This window comes from Hypomesus transpacificus, chromosome 15 (assembly GCF_021917145.1).
Source record: "Hypomesus transpacificus isolate Combined female chromosome 15, fHypTra1, whole genome shotgun sequence".
Classification (NCBI taxonomy): Eukaryota; Metazoa; Chordata; class Actinopteri; order Osmeriformes; family Osmeridae; genus Hypomesus; species Hypomesus transpacificus.
The window spans coordinates 13,817,431-13,835,740 of record NC_061074.1 but is presented as its reverse complement, the minus strand read 5'-3'; the positions used below and the strand labels follow the sequence as shown (position 1 = coordinate 13,835,740).

Here is an 18,310-nt window from a genome sequence, read left to right as displayed (position 1 = left end):
TTTCCGGGTTCAGGATTGGTTGAAAATCAAGGTTTTATTTTAGGAAGCAACAAACCCTTACTGCCAAGTTTTATTAAATGAATCTGTTTTTGTAACATCTTATTTGCCAGTCAATCCAGTCGTTATATGAAAACCTCTTAAATAATACAAGCATGCATAACAATGTATACTCTGGATATAAATTCAGCCAAATAAGGTATTTCAAATGAAGCAGACGGCACATGGCAACAGGATTGTATACGTTTCTAAAACGTAAACTAAATCTATCTACACTAAATTAGTAACTTTTACTAAAAAGTTCAAACTACCAAAAAATACTACAAAATAACAATCCGTGAATATCTTGGACTATTGATTCTTTATGACTGTCAACAAAGGAAAGAAGCTGATTCAATATTGTTGATATTATTTTTCCTTTATTGTTACAGATGTGTACAGAACACCAAAGTACAGTACGATGGCAAAGGCGATAGTATTTACAAGCTGATAGCTACAAGAACGATCCCTAAAGAAATGTACAAATATGCATATCCTTCAGGTGGTTACATGCATATAGTTATATTGTCTCTACTGTAAATAACATAAAAATAAAATCTTAAAAGCATGAGAAAAGCTCCAATTTATGTACAAATGTAACTCTCAGTTAAAATACTATCTTATATTCATAAATATCTATTACACTTTAAAGTACACATAATTTGCATGCCTGGCAGTTTTACCGACAGAATAATAACATTTGTTTTCAGTCTATAAAACAAATGGATTACAAGCATATTTCTTTCATATAAATAATTCTCTTTTATGCAAATATAGCTACACAGTAGAAAGATAACAGATAACCCTTAGCGGCATCTAGTTTTTTGAGACAGTAGATTTGCAGCATGTCAAAGTTGATGAGCGTGTTGAAGATGTATACATTATGCTGAGCAGTGTTAGGGATGGTAGTCTGATTACAGTTAAATTCACACACGCGCACACACACACGCATTACTTCACGACATATAACAAAATATCAGCGTCATTTTACCTGTAATCCACAATTTCAAGTTGCTAATAGCACTGAAATTGAAAAAAAAACATTCTCTCATGATACAGTAAAAGTATTTCACTTCTATGAAGCATTGCACATTTTCCCTTAACAATTCAAAAAAGATATACTGTATAAGGAAGAATAAGTTAATAACTTTGGTATGTCTTTTGTTATATGTGAAAGTTGCTGACCTCAGTAGCAAGGGGCCGCTTTGGGAAGTTACCCAAAAGGATTAGTGCAATAAAAACCAAGGTTCCAGGGGCCCACATAACGCACACTCCCACAGTATTGCTGCACATCTGAATGTGTGATATTCAGGGAGGTTATTTACTGGTAGGGGCATTGTGTGGTCTGTTCCATAAGTAAGTGAAGCTTTTAATGACCAATGTGAAGACAGCAGCAATCCTAGGCAGGTGTGGAGGCTGGGTATGGGACAGGGCACTGAGCAAGGTCTGAGGTCAGGGGTCAAAGACTGGATCCGGATACCCTGGAGTCTGGGAGAAAGGTTGTGATGGCTCCGTAGCCCTGGGTTCTGCGGATCATGTCCCTGATCTCTCCATTCAGCTCCATAAGCCTGAAACAGATCTCTGAGAGATCCTGCTTTGAACCCACCAGAGCAAAGGTTCCTGTCTGACCCAGTGTTTGATGCCTGAAGTAAACATTCAGTAAGGTCTGGCTTTCATCCTCAGAACGGCTGCCAAAGATGTCGTTCGGCCACAAACTCCTGCACAGGACAGCAGGATTGACATTTTAAACTTTCAACCTCTCAGATTAAGTAAATATATATTCTCACAATCAGAAGCATAACTAAAGTTTTCTCCTTACCTGCACTCTCGGATGGTGCGCACAGCTGTGAGGAACTCGCTGTTCCTCAGAGCCTCCAGGATGGCCTGCACGGCCACCTCAGGGCAGCTGAAGCTGGGCTCAAAATGGGAGGTCTCCAAAACTGCAGGGTCAGTACTGCTCTCTAGGGCTGCAAGGTCAGAACTGCTCTCTACGGCTGCAAGGTCAGAACTGCTCTCTAAAGCTGCAGGGTCAGTACTTGTCACTGAGGCTGCTGCTGTTCGCAGGTTGCCCTTCAGCTCATCCAGCTCTTTGGACATGTTCGATAACTGACAGTGGAAAGAGAGAGAGTGCCATTAGCCCCTTCATGTTCTTGATCTATCATCAAGGGGAGTGTATGTCAGCCAATTAATCTATATAAAGGTGTTATGTGTGATAATATGATCTATTCTCTGTATTATCTATATGTACATACCTCAGGAGCAGAGCTGATTGCATGGACCTGGCCAATCAGTTTACAGTAGGACTGAAATAGCAGGAGCAGTTGAAAGTGGAGCTTGTATAGTCGTTGACAAAGCTCCAGTTGCTGGACAAAAATAAATGCAAACATGTCAAAATGAATAAAACATCAAGTAAAACAGAAGTTTTACCATTGCAAGTCATTTTTTATTATATTCCAAAAAGTACACTTGATTGAATAGTTCATGTCCTTCAGACATGTTTGGGCTGTAGACTACAGCAATATTGTATATATTTTCCTGGGTATTACAGCCAACCAAGCCCCGAGTATTCTGCCAATGTTTTGTGAGATGAACTACTCTCATGAAGCTTGTGTCAGCATGTCAACATCAGTCATTCACTTGAACAAGAGAGCTTCTGATCTCAAACACTTAACCACAAAACAGGAATTAGTCAATGTTAACTTACTGCCAGAGATTCCATTTGCTACAAAGCACGCGTGTTACAAGACAAGAAAGAGTGAAAGGAAGATAGAGAATCAATGGAAGGCATGCATCTGTTCTATCAGGTCTATATAGTTGAACAGTATTCAACAAGCCACACATGCACAAAGAGAGAAAAGAGGCAATAGTGTATAGCAGTGTGAATTAAACTCAAGTAAGGCTCCTTTAAAGTTATAAAGCCAGGCAAAAAATGTTTTTGCTTTGTTACTATAGCCAAATTAAACAGACGCACTGTCACTCTGCTGGGAGTTTTGTCATGTAAAATACCATACCATTACTAGTTGCATGTTTTGTTATACACTACAGTATAAAAAGCAAATAAAATTGTTAAATTATTTGCAGAAAAATCTGCAAATCAAGGGAACCTGTCCCCACGCCCAGCAGAGTTGTACATCGTAATGAGGTGCCACTCAGATGCAAGCTTCAATGTTGAAGTTTGAATGTAGAGAGAAAATGAAGGTTGATCACTCACAGAGCTACCACAGAGTAAACGAAAGGCAGGAAGTGTGAGAGATTAATTGAAATGGAATCTGTAGTACCTTCAGTAATGTTAATAACTGTATTAACAGATACACACAACACCCGATTATAGATCAGAACAGAAATATCAAAGCAGTACAGGAAACTGCAAATTCTATAACTATGAGTTCAGCAGTATTTAAAGACCTTTTGTTTATAGGACTAATCATGTAGGTTTAGACACACAATATGTTAGGCCTACTTAAAGTGCTGCATTCAATACATGACCTCTAAAACCTCCTGGAGGGTTGTGATCATTGACCACAGAAGCATCTACCTTGTCGTCATATTCCCCAGGCTGGCATGAGACAACTGCTCCATCAGAGGTCCTGGGGAAAGAGGCCTTGCAGCTAGTCAGCCACTGTTGACAAGAAAGGATTACAAGTCAGTACCAACTCTGCTCAGCTTGACCTTTTGTGATTTCAAATCAAATTATTTCTTACAGATATGGCTGCTTCCTTTCTGTTGTTGTAAGTGTCAAGGTACTCTTGAAGCTCCAACACACTGAATTTCATTTTTTCCAGAAGCCCGTAAGAGATGATCTGGTAAAAAAGAAAAAAAAACATTATATTTTAGTACTGGTTATGTCACAAACTATTAAGCCTACAAAAGACTCATAGGACAACATGCAACTTACTGTGTCTGCATCAATAAACAGTGTTGGACACTCGGAGCATGAGGTCAGCATCTGAGAGGACCTCAAAAACTTTGACCCTATTCCTCGAAGCCCGTCACCAAGGTAGCCAGCAGCGTCGCATGTCAACAAGCAGAACTTCCTCTGAATATTCTGGAATGCAAAGCCAAGCATGTCTGATGCACGCAGAGCTGTTGTCAGAGTTAATCACAAGCTACTAGAGATACACATAGTGTATCTCTAGCTCTTTTTCAGCTAGGGGATTTCCTTGTCAGCTTTGGGCAATGAGTTGAACAAACCACATTTAATGAATCACTAGGTGATTATAGAGTACAAGATAACCGCAGAATACCTTCTTGCCTTCTAATGACCCCCCATGTTCATCCCATCGCTCCTAATCTTCATCATCCAGTAAAGTAATCCTGTTCTATACTGAATGTGAGTGGTCTGACTTCACATGCCCCAGAGCCAGTATCACCACTGCTGCTACCTGGAACAGTGAGGAGAACACATGGAAGGTGTAGACTGCACAGGAGCCATCAGAGTCAGACACCAGCTGGTTGATGTGGCGGCGCCAAGCCTCCTCCGCGTCATCACACATGACTGGCTGGAAGGCAGCGAGGATGGCAGAGAAGAAAGGGGATGGAGGAGGGGACGAACGACACTCCAGAGACTCCTCTCTCTCCTCCTCGCTCAGACTGTGAAGGCCACATATAAGTATGTTTATAGATCTTGAGGGATGCAGGGAACAGTGGCAAGGAATGTGCAGCTAAACCAGAGGCGTTGTTAGACATAAAACTCTACTAGGGCACAAGCCCTATTCATATCCCTTTTTTTTCTTTCAAGCTTGCTGCGCAAAATGCATTACTAGGCTATAGAAACTCCCCTTGCTTAACCCACTATACAACAGTTCAGGGACGCAAGTTTGATATCAGCTTTTTTTAGCTTCATGTAATAATGTTTTTATGTTTTAGTCAAAATAAGATGATCAGTAGGTATCATTTTGAAACTATCAAGTTAGTTGATAGTAATTAGTTTTGTAATGTTTTCTTAGCCTACCTCAATTCTGAATGTGTGCGTGCTGCAGTGGCTTTTTGACAAGTTCAGAAGAGCGCGCTGACATGGAATTCTGCATGCATCTTTTTTTTTCTGCACTTTTACAAGCGTTGATTGGGATACTGCGTACATATTTTCCGGGATTATGAATTGAAATTAAGGTACTGACTAATAAAGTAAATTGTAAAAACTCAAACTTCAGATTTTACTGGGGAACAGCAGATTTATACTGGGGCACGTGCCCCAGTAAAAAGGGTCTAACGACAGCCATGAGCTAAACCATTAGGAGCAGATTTTATCTAGCAAACATAATGTAGCAACATATCCTCAAGTACATGCTAAAGTGAGGTCAATATATGTAGCATTAACTAACCCTTATCGCAGTAAAGATCACTCAGGTTTACTGTGCATACCTGGGCAGACAGTTGGCCTCAAGGTCCAGTTCTCCTTCCTGAGTCATGTCCAGCGAGAAACTGTCACTGCAGTTAAACCCAGAGGGAAGTTCTGAGGTAGAGAGAGAGAGATTGTCTTCCTGGGCATTACTGTCCTCCTCTTCTGTCGACAGCTAGGAGAGACAAAAAGAAAGTTGTCCTCAGTGGCAGAATCAGGTAAGCAATGTAATAACACTGTACTACTATGATAGGGAATATGCAGTGATACTCAATGTTCTCATCAGCCCTTGTTGTTATTTTACATAATAATTAAATTAACAATATTGGGGTAAAATGGGTACACTAACCTTTCCAAAGGACAATCTTTGCAGTGTTTTGTTCTTTTATTTTGGGTGAGAGTAGACAAAATATGCCAAATTGTGTTGTATGAAATGTTTGCAAACCAGTGTGGTCACAGACACTCGTGTTTTTGGGCAGACAATGTGTAACCTTACTCCCCTCCCACATGCAAAGGCTTGTTTAGTTATTGCAAAGAGACACCCACACACAAGGTCTACACATTGCCTTAAACAGACACAGCAAAAGAGCCATTTCCTGTTGCTAATGTACCTACAGTGAAGAAAACCCCTACCGGCCAGTAATACTATGACAAATGCAGCACGAATAAGGCCATAGCAGGCCCAAAATTAGCTATGTTGCAGCTATTAACATGCACTAGAAACTATAAAAGACTGGACCCAGCCAAATCTTTTAGAGAGGAAATGTTGAAAGTTTACAGAAACATACCAGTAATACCTCTGATAGAGAAAACATGCATTTCTGAAAGCATTCTCTGAATCTCCCAAAAGAGATAGGACAGAGGAGCATATTTCTATTTGGCAGCATTAGTGAAGAATTCCAGTACGGAACTGCGATAGGAACAGGACTCAGCACGCCCCCAGATCTCAGACACTCTGAACCCCTTATTCACCCGTGGCTTCGAGTCCTCGGGCAGTGAGACATCGAAACTGGGCTCTCTGGTGTTCAGAGGCTGAGGCTCAGCAGAGTCGCAGGAGGGGGACAGAGAGTCCATGTTAATGAGCTCCTCGGTGGGAGAAAGGTTGACAATCTGAAACAAGGAAAGTTGGGGTTGGAGTCCTTACAGCAAAACGTTACATCATGCAATGTTAGCCAATCACTATACGTTTGCCAACTCATACTTTAAGAGCATTCTTTGTGAACTTTAAGAGGTAACGGGCATCTGAAAAGCAAAGAAAAGCACCTTGAACTACAACAATGATATGCTGGTTTAAAAAGCATATAGGCATTGGGACGCATCTATGAAATACCACTGGCTAGAAGCCCATGCATCAAAAGCTGTGGTTTAATGCTAACCACTAGGGTTCTGGGATCTGCCTACAAGCACTGAGGGGAACAAGGAGTGTTTGATCAAGGTTAAAAGAGATGAGAGCGATAGCTACTGTACAGTATACTATGTTATAATGTATGTATATTAGGGGTATAGCGGTACATGTATTCGTACTGAAGTGTCACAGTACAGATGTCACAGGTGCATGCAGTCAGACACAGAATTACATCTGAATCATTCACAGGTGTGTCTACTTTATGGAAACAGATTATTTGATTGATCTGATGAAATGAGCGAAAATGCTGCACAATTTTTCCTTGTCTGTATTTTATTTCAGGGAGTTTGAGAAATGCTCTCGGCAAGCTAGCTAGATAGAGCGAATGTCAACGCTCATAGTGTAAAACAGGGGCACTCATCGCACTTGAGCTGTCAAAAGTCCCAAATGAACAATGTTAGCCATTTTCACTGTCGTGTTGACAAGACTTTTAGGAACAGACTAACATATGGTTTAGGTTGTGGCATTGAAGTAATATAAAAATAAACCTAGCATTTGGGATTTGTTGCTTTTTCCGTTTGCACCGAACTTCTATCGAATCATGACCTCAAAACTGCGGTACATGCTGAACCAGGACTTCTGTGTACCGGTACACCCCTAATGTATTTATATACTGTATATCAAAAGGGCGCATTATGTACATCAGATACAGATCTCTTGCATCACCTGAAAGTCACAGACATTGACTTACAATTTGTGAATGTGAGAGGATCTGGCTGGCAGTAAGGGAGTCTTCCTCGGAGGACTCGTCAGAGTCTTGGTGGGTGATGTTGCTGAGGCTAGGCAGGCTGCCTGACAGCTGGCTCTCTTCCAACAGCTGTAGGTCACTCCTGTCCAGACTGTCCATGGAGCGTCTCCGCACCCCCCAGTTAAAGTTATCCCCGGTCTCCCCCTGCAACACAGCACAGACATGAGTAACAGGTTTCTGTGCAGACTCATAGTCATGCAGTGCTAGTCTGGGAATGGGGGTTGTCCTTGAGACAGGTCTGTCTGTCCCCCCCCACACATTAGCAGAGTTGGGGAATGGACTGTGACACTACGTCAAGAGCCCCTCCAAAATAGAAAGAAAAAGGGAAAGCTGAGTAATTGAGGCTGAACAGTGTTTGACAACTGGAACTCAACACAGCTGATTCCCTTCTACTACAGGCTGGAACATTCAATATGTGCTTTCAATAGCAGGTTTTAGGATTACAGCACAATGCATAAAATGTGATTTTACTGTACAAATGTGATACTGTGATAGTGATTAGTTTTAAATGCCGCTGATCAAGGATTGAGTAGTACTGCAAGGTGATATTAAATAGTTGAAGGGCAAAAAGTAAGCTGATATCTGGCATAAGTACAACCTGGTTGTGTGTGATGTATGCTGATCAAGTATTTTATTTAAAGTAGTGGTAACATGATACTAAATTGTTCTTAAAGCCAATACTGTCTAAGATCAGCTTGTGCTACCATGCATATGCATACTTGTGACTTGTTTTGCTCAAAATGGAATCTAAACTACGAAGAAAAGTTTAAAATAACTCCAAGTCATGACAGTTAAACACACTACCAACACTCCAACCACTTCTGCATAACTTAATTCATGCAGATTGCAGTTTCACATTCCGGGAACAGTTCACTGTGTAATCTATGCTACACCATACACCACACAACACAGACTTAGCATAGCAACATGGCTGAACTTACCTGGAGCTCCTGGAAGGCGTAGACAAAAACAGAAGAAGAAACCATATTACACAGAGCAGGAAGGGAGGAGGAATCAGAAGCAGTCACAGAAATCAAGTGAGACAGACATCTGAGATGATGCAGGTCCGAGCTCTGATTGCATTAAACTGACAGCAGCAATATTTTGTCATGCTTTCTCATCACCCCCAGAGCCTCCACATGGTAAACTGAGACAGTACTATAACAAGCACTTGCAGTAAAGCAAAGCTACAGAGTTAGCCAAAATAGTATAGGAAAGATAAAGGACATAATCTCTTGCAGGTTGAGACACTACCATAGAACAGAAGGCTCACCTCTCCATCCTCCAGCTCCACATCCAGGAAGTCAAAGTCTCTGAAGACCCTGAACTGCTGTTCAGAGGTGGTGTCGTCCATGTTGTCAGGCTCCCTGGTGCCCTCATCGGAGGAAACAAGGCTGGGCTGGAGCTCCATCAGGTCCAGATCCCCACAGCTGGAGAAGATCACCTGGAGATGGGGTGACACAGGGTTAATATAAGCGCTCCATGATCAGGCGTAGTGTTGCTAAGTGTTCCATGGGCTGGCCTTGGTCACACGGTCTCTCACCGAAGGGTTTTTCCTGAGCCCTACTTCCTGTCCACACAAAGACAACACCTTCACCAGCTTCTCCCTGGTTCTCTTCTGCAGAAGACAAAGAGGACATGGTCAGGAGGCACACAGTTCACTCAAGCTCAGCCAAGTCTGTAGCTTATTTGTAGAAAAACCACAAATAAGACAAAAAATACGATTACAACATCATCTACTTTTGACTTGCTGAAGTTTAACTCTTGACCAGATTCTGTCTGGAATCAACATTTGGTTGAAATATTTTTACCGTGAACACAACTATCCCGAATGCTGATAGATCTTATTTCAAGGGAATATAGCACTGGAACCATGATGCCAGTTTTGGCAACATAGAAGCAGACCCCTTCTGCAGCTCACCTGAGAGGACTGAGGCCTCTTCCAGCTGACAGGCACCAGGACATTGTTGGAGGTTGATCCTGAGGAGGTGGACGAGGTGCTACGAGTCACGGCTGTGGCCCTCGTCTTCCCATTCCGCCCTGGGGAGGCTTGAAGATCATCATACCTCCGGCCAATCACTGGGGTCTATACAAATAAACACAGAGACAGACAGACATGAGTCCCATATGTAGCTGAGGTTTAAAGAAGAGGAGCTAGCTGCAGTAGATAGATCCATGTTCTCCTTGTCAGATCTCCTGGCCTTCCTTCTGGTCTTTCTTTCTCTGCTTCAAGACACACAGATTTGACGTAGCTTCATTAGTCTTCCAATAGGTGGCAGTATCAGTGTACATGTCTCCAAAGGGCAGCTCCATGCCAGGCGGCGCAGTTAGAAACATGGAGAACAGATGTAGCTTATTCAATTCACCTGCAGTCAATTATATGGATTCCTCCTGCCTCTAGAAGCAAGCTGCTGCTCATTTTGTTTTCTCTTTCACTTCAGTCTATAAATATGGGTATGGGTATTTGTCTGAAAAACTAGTCTGTTCATGTTTCTCTCAAGCTGTAATGGTCTGGCTGTTTGCTGTCCTGCCCAGTGCGAACTCCCTCTGATTCACATACAAAGGACGGCAAAAAGACTGACATCATTTCCTGCTATTCATAAACCACACAAACAGCTCCCTGTTCAGTTCCCACACATGCACCACCCTGTCTCTCACATCACTGTCCAGCCCTGCACAGCCGGGATAATTGTGTTTACTTTTTAAGCTTTCAGGCTAATCTCAAGGGGCTTTTCTAAAAGTAAATATAATTAATGAAAGAAAAGGAAATACATTTTCCCTTTCAAAAAAGTTCAAATTTCTGACAAAACACCACACCCTGGAAAACAGATAAAACCCTGTGGCCCACTGGTCTTCATAATAGTTGTAATGTTCAAAACAGCTCAATACACAAAATAAATCACCTCGGTGAATGGCTTGGCTCACGCAGCGTGACACAGAAGTTTCACAATTACACTGATACAAATAGAAAAAGCGAGATAGAGAAAAAGGAAAAAAAAAGAAAAAGACTAGGCCTGACCTCTGAGATGTCGAAATGGAAGTCCAGTGTTTTTCCAGGCAGGGCCTTGGAAGAGCGGTCCCACAGCCGGCTCACGTCCACGTAGGAGAAGTCAGCCTGGGGAGGAGATGGCTGGACAAGGCTGGCGGAGCGAGACACCACTAGCTTCAGGATGTTCAGAGCTTCCCTCCAGTGGGCCGTCTACGAGACAAACACACAAGAATTCATATACACACCCACTCAAGCTATTTATACACACACTCACCAACAGACACACACAGTAACCCGCTTGCAAGCAGCAGAACATAACAAAAACATGTCAATATCTTTATCAAATAAAGGTTTTTCATCCAGTTACCTTAAATCAAATATGGAAACACGAAGCAGAGCAAAATGGATGCATTGTACAGTAGACTGAAGGGGGGGACGGCAGCCAGGAGAACAGGCTGTTTATGGAGGGCTGTTGGGTGTGTCTCCAGATTTACTGCTCAGATGCAAGACTGAGCTTGGCTCACAGGCAGAGGCTTATAATTCCTTGTCAGACAACCCTACCAGTCATAATATGAACATGCAGATATTTATATATTTATAGTGTGCCTTAATCACATCCCTGATGCCAAACCAAGCGGCTACCATTGTATGAGAACAATTGTTTAACATCTAATATAACACCTGGGCAAGGAGAACAAAACAGTTTCATAAGTTGTACTAAATGACTCTGTTTAACCAATTTAGACACACTACACAAGGAAAATGGGAAGTGGGGAGAATCTCACACCAGGCTGTTTAAGTGTTTTTGTTAAATAATTTTCCTTCGAAAATCTACAGAAATACAGAAATCTATTTGTACAGTAATTCATCTCACCTGCACAAACTTCTCAATAGTCTTGAGGACCTCCATATTGAAAGGCTTTGCCTGGATGACGCTTAGGTCCATGTGACTCAGTAGGCTGTAAATGATCTGCAGCAGGGTCTGCTGCATGCTGGGAAAGCCCTTCTCCAACAACTGCACAGGTAACATGACAGAACAGTTAAGGCCTGGAGGACTTAGGACATAGTGTTCAATACATACAAAAAAGTATTGGTCTTAGAGTGGTGTCATGGAGTCTCACCAGAACATGGTAAAATACAGAACATGTATACAAACCTCAGCCATATAAGTGACCATGTTAAGAGTGATATCGCTGAAGGCCTCATGAAGATAGCGACACACAACATTGACCCAGGAGAAACAGTCTCGTGTGTAGGAGTGTGTTTTGTACAAGGTCATCACATGGGCCAGGTTGGACAGTTTAGCATTCTTCTCCTCAAGGCATACCTAGCCATTTAAAGAGAGAGAGAGAGAGAAAGAAAGCGAGAAAGAGAGGACAGAAAAAGACAGTCTGTAATGTAAAACATGCCTTAAATTGACAGTCCTTAATCACATGGTTCATGTCGTTTGATGTGTGGTCAAACCTGGGCTATCCTCTCAGCAACGTCTTTACAGAACTGAGTAGGGCCATCAAAGTTCTGCACCAGATGTGGGAGCAGGCAGAGAACGTTCAAGGGGAACCCTGAGTGACAAACAGAACAGGTTATAGAACAGCAGGAACAGAGGGAAAGATAGGGTTCATGTTCTCTCAGTTATGGTTGTAAAGCATGTTCCTGGAGCTTTCATGAGCTTTATTTATAGCTTTATAATTGAAGCTTTATATTTTTAAATATTTGTAACAGGTCTATCAACGGCTTGAAATGTCAACATGGTGTCCTATACTGAGGGCCCACCTATGGCCTGGGAGGTGTCCACCACAGGTACCCTGGACACGGGTGTAAGCTGGCTGAAGAGCAGCAGGGTTAGGTCAGTGGTGGACAAGGAGGTGAAGCCCTTGAGAAGCAGCTGCTGGAGGCCTGTGAAGGTGCTCCACCTGAGCTGGCTCTGCAGTTTCTCCAGCTTGTCTCGGTTCTCCTGCTTGTCCAGCGACATGTGGCCCAGCAGCTTGTTCAGCAGCTTCAGAGACATCTGGTACTCAAACTCAAAGTCTGACTCCATCAAGGACACAGCCACCCAGAAGATGGTGGCCAGCAGGTTGCTGGGGTGGTTGACGTTGGCAGGGTCAGTGATGTTGTCCTTGGAGGAGGAGGGGCTGGTGGGTTTGGCAACACCCCCCTGCTGCAGACAAGCATGGAAGCGCTCCAGGGTGGCGCTGCGAGGCGGGTCACATGACCTGTCGGACTCCCCAAACTTCTTAGGTACAGAGAAGCTCCTCTGGTGCCGGCTGCGCTCAGTGGAGCTGAGGCCCTGGACCAATGGGAGCTGCCCTGTGCTCTTCCTGTTTGACACCTGCTTCCCATTGGTCAGTAAGTCTGGAGAGGAAGCCCTGTGGAAAGCAATAAAGATTGACTGATGGGCTTTACCACTGAAAGACTTAAACACTGAAGAGTCTTTGAGGCCAATGATAACAGGCTTCTTCAGCTAAATCAACAAACCTGATTAGAAGAGCCATGAGGTCATTATTCTTCAGACACTCGGCCAAGTTGTCTACCACAGACTCCAGTGTGAGTAAAACCTCCATGACATAACCCTGGGGCAAAAGTAAAGAACGCTACCATTGAAGCAAACAGTCTGAACACACACACACACACCCACACAAATAGAAACACACACAAATACACACATCAACGCACACCGACCTGAACTTCGTCCCCGTGCTCCCCCACCACCTCCACCAGTCGCGAGAGCAGGTCTGACACGGCGCGGGCGGAGAGGGGCTGGTGCAAGGCTCTGAACAGCTGGAAGGAGCGTCCGGCGTAGTGCCTGGAGGAGCTGCACAGGGCCGTCTGCAGCGCCACGTCACTCAGCTGCTGCTCCAGGTAGAAGTCTGGCAGGGACGGAGGGGTACTTAACTGCTGGTGACTGATGAATGACATTTGACACTCTCATCGAGGGTGTGATGGCAGGTTTACCTGACTTGGGTTCTCTCAACACAGACACCACATGGCGCAGGAAATTGGACAACTGCTCAGTGCTTTTGGAGTTCTGGTTCTTGGGTGAGATGTCTTCATGAAACCAGAGTGGTCCATAGCCCCTAGAAAACAACACACAAGTAGAGTCATGGTACATTTTTGAGTTTTAGCTCGATATGTTCTGGCAAATAAACGTGTAGGTGTACATTATTATGTTGCTTCCGAATGGAAAAAAAGTTGTAGTTAGCTAAACCAACCACTAGATGGCAGTTGAATTCCGCCATAAGACAGCCCACGAAGGGGCTGTGTATTCGCTAGTCAGCTGCTGTATACAGATTTGAGCAGACATGTTGTATACCTGACACACACAGTAGAAAAGACACGGTACCTGGTGGTGAGGAACTCTATGAGCTTGTTGGTTTTCTGGTCCGTGTCCGTGGTGGAGTCCAGATCTTCCACGTCCTGAGAGATGTGGGGCAGGTTGCTGCTGCTGCCCCCAAGGCTCAGGCTGGAGGAGGTGGAGGAGGAGCTCAGCCCAGAGTCTGGCACAGGAGACGCTTGGCACTCCCGCAGGAAGTCAACACCTCCTCCTGGACACCCAGGCAGGAGGGAGGGGAAGGAGGAAGAGGTAGAGGAGTAAGAGGGAGGGAGAGGGGGATGAGAGATGAGGAGGAGGGAGGATGAGAAGGGAGGAGATAGCTGGATTGCTTAATTTCAACTCTGTTGGTCGACGAGGATCATTTTGGAACCTTGGTGTGAAGCTGAGATTGAAAAGTTGTGTCCAAATATGTGATAAAATAATAATTACAGCATGATTTCTAATGCACAACAGAATGATCAAATGTGTCACTGTTTTAGTTTGATATTATGTTCCAATAAACAAACAAAAGTGTAAAAAATCCTGTGTATAATTTCGAACTGTCTAGACATATAGAAAAACAAATTAAAGAGGGAAAAAACAAGCCAGCCTATCCAGGCTTTAGTAGATGGACCTTATTGGGCCATGGATATAAATAGCTGAATGGAATGCTTTAATCAAGACCTCTGAAGTTCTCTCTGCACATACGGTATGATTGTTTTTGGCACAGTGTCCAAATGTTTTCTTCTCAGATAACAAACTAAGCTCTCCCTTGAAAGGAATGCAAGACGTTCCCTCCTCATCCCGATATTTAGATAAGCCAGAGAGAGCAGCAAAGTGTCAAATGTCAAGCTGCCATTCAAAAGGTGCCCCTAGGGTGTCTAAAACGCATAGAACCGTACCTGTGGTACAGTATTCTGGCTGAAAGTTAATTTTGCTGGTGAGGGTCTTGTTGCCGTTGATCTCTCGTGTGTGCAGGAGCACGGAGGCGATGCCTTGGAAGTTGCTGTTGCAGGAGAGCGTGATGAGCAGGTGGAGCAGGAGACGCTTGCTGTGTTCGTACACCTCCGGGCGGTAGTGATCCATACCTGGAGACACCGGGACAGAACATCAGGCTCCGCATACCGTGTGTTAGGTGCAGCACTCTGCAGCATGCCTGTGTTCAGGGGGCCTCACCGAGGAAGAGAGCATGCAGCAGGAGGGGCAGGTGAAGAGCCCAGTCCTCGCGTACACCGTGGTCCACAACCATCTCAGTCATGAAGATCACCGCTATGTTACACCTACAGAAAATAAACAGGCATATGGCGAACGGTCTCGGTGCCTCTTAATATGTTCAAAGAGATTGCGTGGAACAGAATGTGTACACCATGAAGATGGAATCCAGACACGCTCTGAAATCAGTCAACTGAACAACATGTTGTGTGATGACTACTTCAAGATAGGCTAAGAGTTCCAGTGCTATCTTCATACATTTCTCGCATACCATACACTCTCCTTGCTATCTCATAATCAAACACAAAGTAGTCACCCTGGTAACACAGAGCTGACTATAACTAATGAAATAAGTTCAAAACAGACGACAACGGAGGCCTCCATAAAGCTGCCATTGTACTCCGCATTATACAGTCAGTACACTGAAGCAGATAACAGCCTGCATCTAAAAAGACCTTCAACAGGATGCGTGTCCCAGTGTGGGGTCAGTGTTTCAGCGGCCAGCTTGTGTCTGACCTATGCAGGGGTCCTCTGGGAGTGATGGTCTCGGGCAGGAAGTCGACCAGAGGAGCCCAGCACCCTCCGTTCACAGGCATTGGAAGGGGACAGGGCTGGTTACTCTCCACAACACTCATCAGCCAGCCGGCGTAAGGGGGCAAAGGTTCACCTGAAGGTCACAAGAGAACGTAACAATGTTACACCCCAGTCAGCCTTCACACTCCACTCACAGACACCCCACCTGCTGTCTTCACAGCCAGGTCTTCCTTATCTAGACACACTTGGCAAGTACACGCCATAAAACGATTAAGCACCTGGTTTCTCTCCAAGAGAAACATGATGAGCATTCATACAAATGCATGCAGAACAGAACAGCCTGTTAAAAACAAGTCTTTGTCAGCCAATGGCCTTGTGGGCTTGTGAAGAGAATGCCTTCCACAGTTTGTGTGATAGAAGATACTAACTCTTCTCCTCGTCGTAGGATCCTCCCGAGCTGTTGCTGTAGCGAGACTCCAGACGACTGTGGTTCCCCATCATGTTACAACGCCTGGGGTCACAAATACCACAGGTCATCTCTGTAACCACTGCTAATACAACATTGCTGTGTGGGACTGTTGACGGTCTCTAGGGCATGAGGCCTACCTCTCTTCATTCTCTTTGGCCACCTTCGTATCATCCGTATCTGGACAACTCTCCTGGCCTGCCACTACTGTGTTGCTGCTAGATGTTGTGCCTGTGACCACACACACACACAAGGTCCATTAATGAAGGTTCTTTAGTCAAAAACACCTTATGTAGATATCTCAGAGCCACACCTGAGGCCACTGTGGGAGTCTTGCTGGTGGCAGAGAAGCGGTAGAATGGAGGGTTGTCACAGTGCTGAACCACTGGGTTGACCGGGTCTGTCTGCTGCAACTCAAACAGCAGCTCCTCCATCGTCTGGGTAGTGTTGTTCCGACACAGGTAGATCACCACCTTCTTAATCTGAACCCAGAACACAAGACACCGTCAGACAGACTTCAGTGTGCAAACACACAAGGTTCAGAAATGTTTCAGCGACTTCTAGCTGTGATGGGACTGTGATGGGACTGTGATGGGACTATGATGGGACTGTGATGGGACTGTGATGGGGCTGTGATGGGACTGTGATGTGACTGTGATGGGACTCACGTATGGTAGTAGGCTGGTGTCACTGCTCACTCCACACAAGCTGATGAGGTACTGCAGGGTGGTTCTCAAGTTGTTGCTCCACCTATCGTTGACCAGAGCGTTCCACGCGTTCTCCATCTCCGGGCCTGGAACATCGTCCCCATACTGAACACACAACAGTCAGTCCAGCATGGCAGTCAAAGCCTTGACTTCAAGAAGACATTTGTTTATGGATAATTCTATCCTACGGTAAGCCGTACCTTTGCTGTCATGAACATCAGGTTGTTGAGGACCAGGGATGTGGCCTGTATGGAGCCCCAGCCTGTGCCCCTGAGCTGGTGGGACGGTCCCACATTTTTGTCCTGGGCAGCAGGCTCCTCCACTGTGGGGCCAGGGCTGGGGAGGGGAGGCAGCATGCTGTCCACCAGCTCAATGTTACTGAGCCAGGGCAGGAGGTAGGTGAGCATCACCTGTCTCCCATTGGGATGGGTGGAGGGAAACCGCTGACTCACCTCTGGGGGTTGAGAGAGAGGCACCAGAGGTCAGAGGTCAGAGAGAGAGTGACACAAGCCCTGCTTCAACAGAATGGGAAGCCAGGTTTTAAAGAACAGGAATGTTATTTGGGTGAACTGTCCCCCTTATCCTCTGTTTTGAGAGTCTACATTATTCCTTCAATCTTGTGTATTAAGTGAACTTAGCCTGGGAACTCCATCAGAGATAAGACTTTCCTGTTGCTGTCAGTGGGAGAGAAGTGCAAACCCACTGCCAGTGCCCAAAACAAGATTACAGCTGTGTGAGCGTATAAAACCATGACTAAACTACGATACCTACTTCAGCTAGACACTAGATACACACACACACACACATCCTGCCAGCTACCTGAGAAGAGTGGCAATGTTAGTTCAGGGTACATCCTGGCCAGCTGGCTGGAGAGCTGTGGCAGGGAAACCCTGTAGAGGGGGGGCAGAGGACCGTGGGTGCCATACAGGATACTACTGGACTTCTGATCTGCAATCCTCTTAGAGTACACAAACAGCTTAGCCTCTAAGATCTGTGGAGTGTAGAGAGGAGGCAGGTTATTTACCCCAGAGAGTAATGGGTTAGAAAGGCGGGAGAGTTTGAGCTCTGTGTGCCGGTGTCTTACCTGCATGAGCTGCATTGATATTTCATATATTTCTCTGTTGGTGTCAGATGCCTTGAAGAGTACCAGGTTTAACAGTGTCACTACGTCACAGGGGTAGTTTCTGTAATAGAGACATTCAGCATTAGGATAATGTACGACAAGTAAATATTGGCCACTGAATAAAGCACTCTTCATGATTGAAAAGTTCAATTAAGAGTTCTTTATTTAGTTTACACTTGTATGTACTTCACAATAACTCTAGGCAAAATGGGGCCAAATGGGAGATGAGTAGTGAGCTCTTTGAGAGGATTAGCATGGATAACTCTTTGAAGTTACGGTCTCATTACTGGGCGCTCTCCACACGGGGTTCAGAGAACAAGAAGATCTGGAGCAAACTCACATCATTAGGATGCTAATCACATTACCTGCCGACAAATATGAAAATGGAGCACCAAAACAATACAGATTTGTCATATGGAAGTGACGTATAACAGCATGCCGG

General features: G+C 44.5%; 1 protein-coding gene across 10 annotated transcripts in view; it reads right to left on the bottom strand.

The window, feature by feature from the left end:
• Nucleotides 1-396: 396 nt before the first annotated feature.
• Nucleotides 397-18,310, bottom strand: part of LOC124478363 (protein furry homolog) — a 46,073-nt gene continuing 28,159 nt past the window's right edge. For 4 of the 10 annotated variants that reach the window (XM_047036648.1, XM_047036643.1, XM_047036645.1 and 1 more), the window contains exons 30-62: nt 17,830-17,929; nt 17,565-17,736; nt 16,946-17,199; nt 16,707-16,850; nt 16,352-16,520; nt 16,179-16,269; nt 16,001-16,083; nt 15,555-15,705; nt 15,003-15,106; nt 14,729-14,914; nt 13,857-14,058; nt 13,469-13,590; nt 13,196-13,383; nt 12,992-13,086; nt 12,290-12,882; nt 11,981-12,078; nt 11,673-11,843; nt 11,391-11,531; nt 10,547-10,726; nt 9,449-9,613; nt 9,071-9,145; nt 8,801-8,971; nt 8,469-8,477; nt 7,471-7,671; nt 6,347-6,484; nt 5,398-5,549; nt 4,419-4,626; nt 3,932-4,081; nt 3,738-3,836; nt 3,572-3,655; nt 2,289-2,399; nt 1,856-2,142; nt 397-1,754 (exon numbers count right to left, since the gene is read on the bottom strand). In XM_047036648.1, the coding sequence (XP_046892604.1) occupies nt 1,496-1,754; nt 1,856-2,142; nt 2,289-2,399; nt 3,572-3,655; nt 3,738-3,836; nt 3,932-4,081; nt 4,419-4,626; nt 5,398-5,549; nt 6,347-6,484; nt 7,471-7,671; nt 8,469-8,477; nt 8,801-8,971; nt 9,071-9,145; nt 9,449-9,613; nt 10,547-10,726; nt 11,391-11,531; nt 11,673-11,843; nt 11,981-12,078; nt 12,290-12,882; nt 12,992-13,086; nt 13,196-13,383; nt 13,469-13,590; nt 13,857-14,058; nt 14,729-14,914; nt 15,003-15,106; nt 15,555-15,705; nt 16,001-16,083; nt 16,179-16,269; nt 16,352-16,520; nt 16,707-16,850; nt 16,946-17,199; nt 17,565-17,736; nt 17,830-17,929 (5,353 nt within the window). In that variant the 3' untranslated portion in view covers nt 397-1,495. Of the gene's footprint in view, nt 1,755-1,855; nt 2,143-2,288; nt 2,400-3,571; nt 3,656-3,737; nt 3,837-3,931; nt 4,082-4,280; nt 4,627-5,397; nt 5,550-5,723; nt 6,485-7,470; nt 7,672-8,468; nt 8,478-8,800; nt 8,972-9,070; nt 9,146-9,448; nt 9,614-10,546; nt 10,727-11,390; nt 11,532-11,672; nt 11,844-11,980; nt 12,079-12,289; nt 12,883-12,991; nt 13,087-13,195; nt 13,384-13,468; nt 13,591-13,856; nt 14,059-14,728; nt 14,915-15,002; nt 15,107-15,554; nt 15,706-16,000; nt 16,084-16,178; nt 16,270-16,351; nt 16,521-16,706; nt 16,851-16,945; nt 17,200-17,564; nt 17,737-17,829; nt 17,930-18,310 lie in introns of those variants that run through there. The other 6 variants (XM_047036647.1, XM_047036644.1, XR_006957227.1 and 3 more) reach the window with 6 other exon arrangements.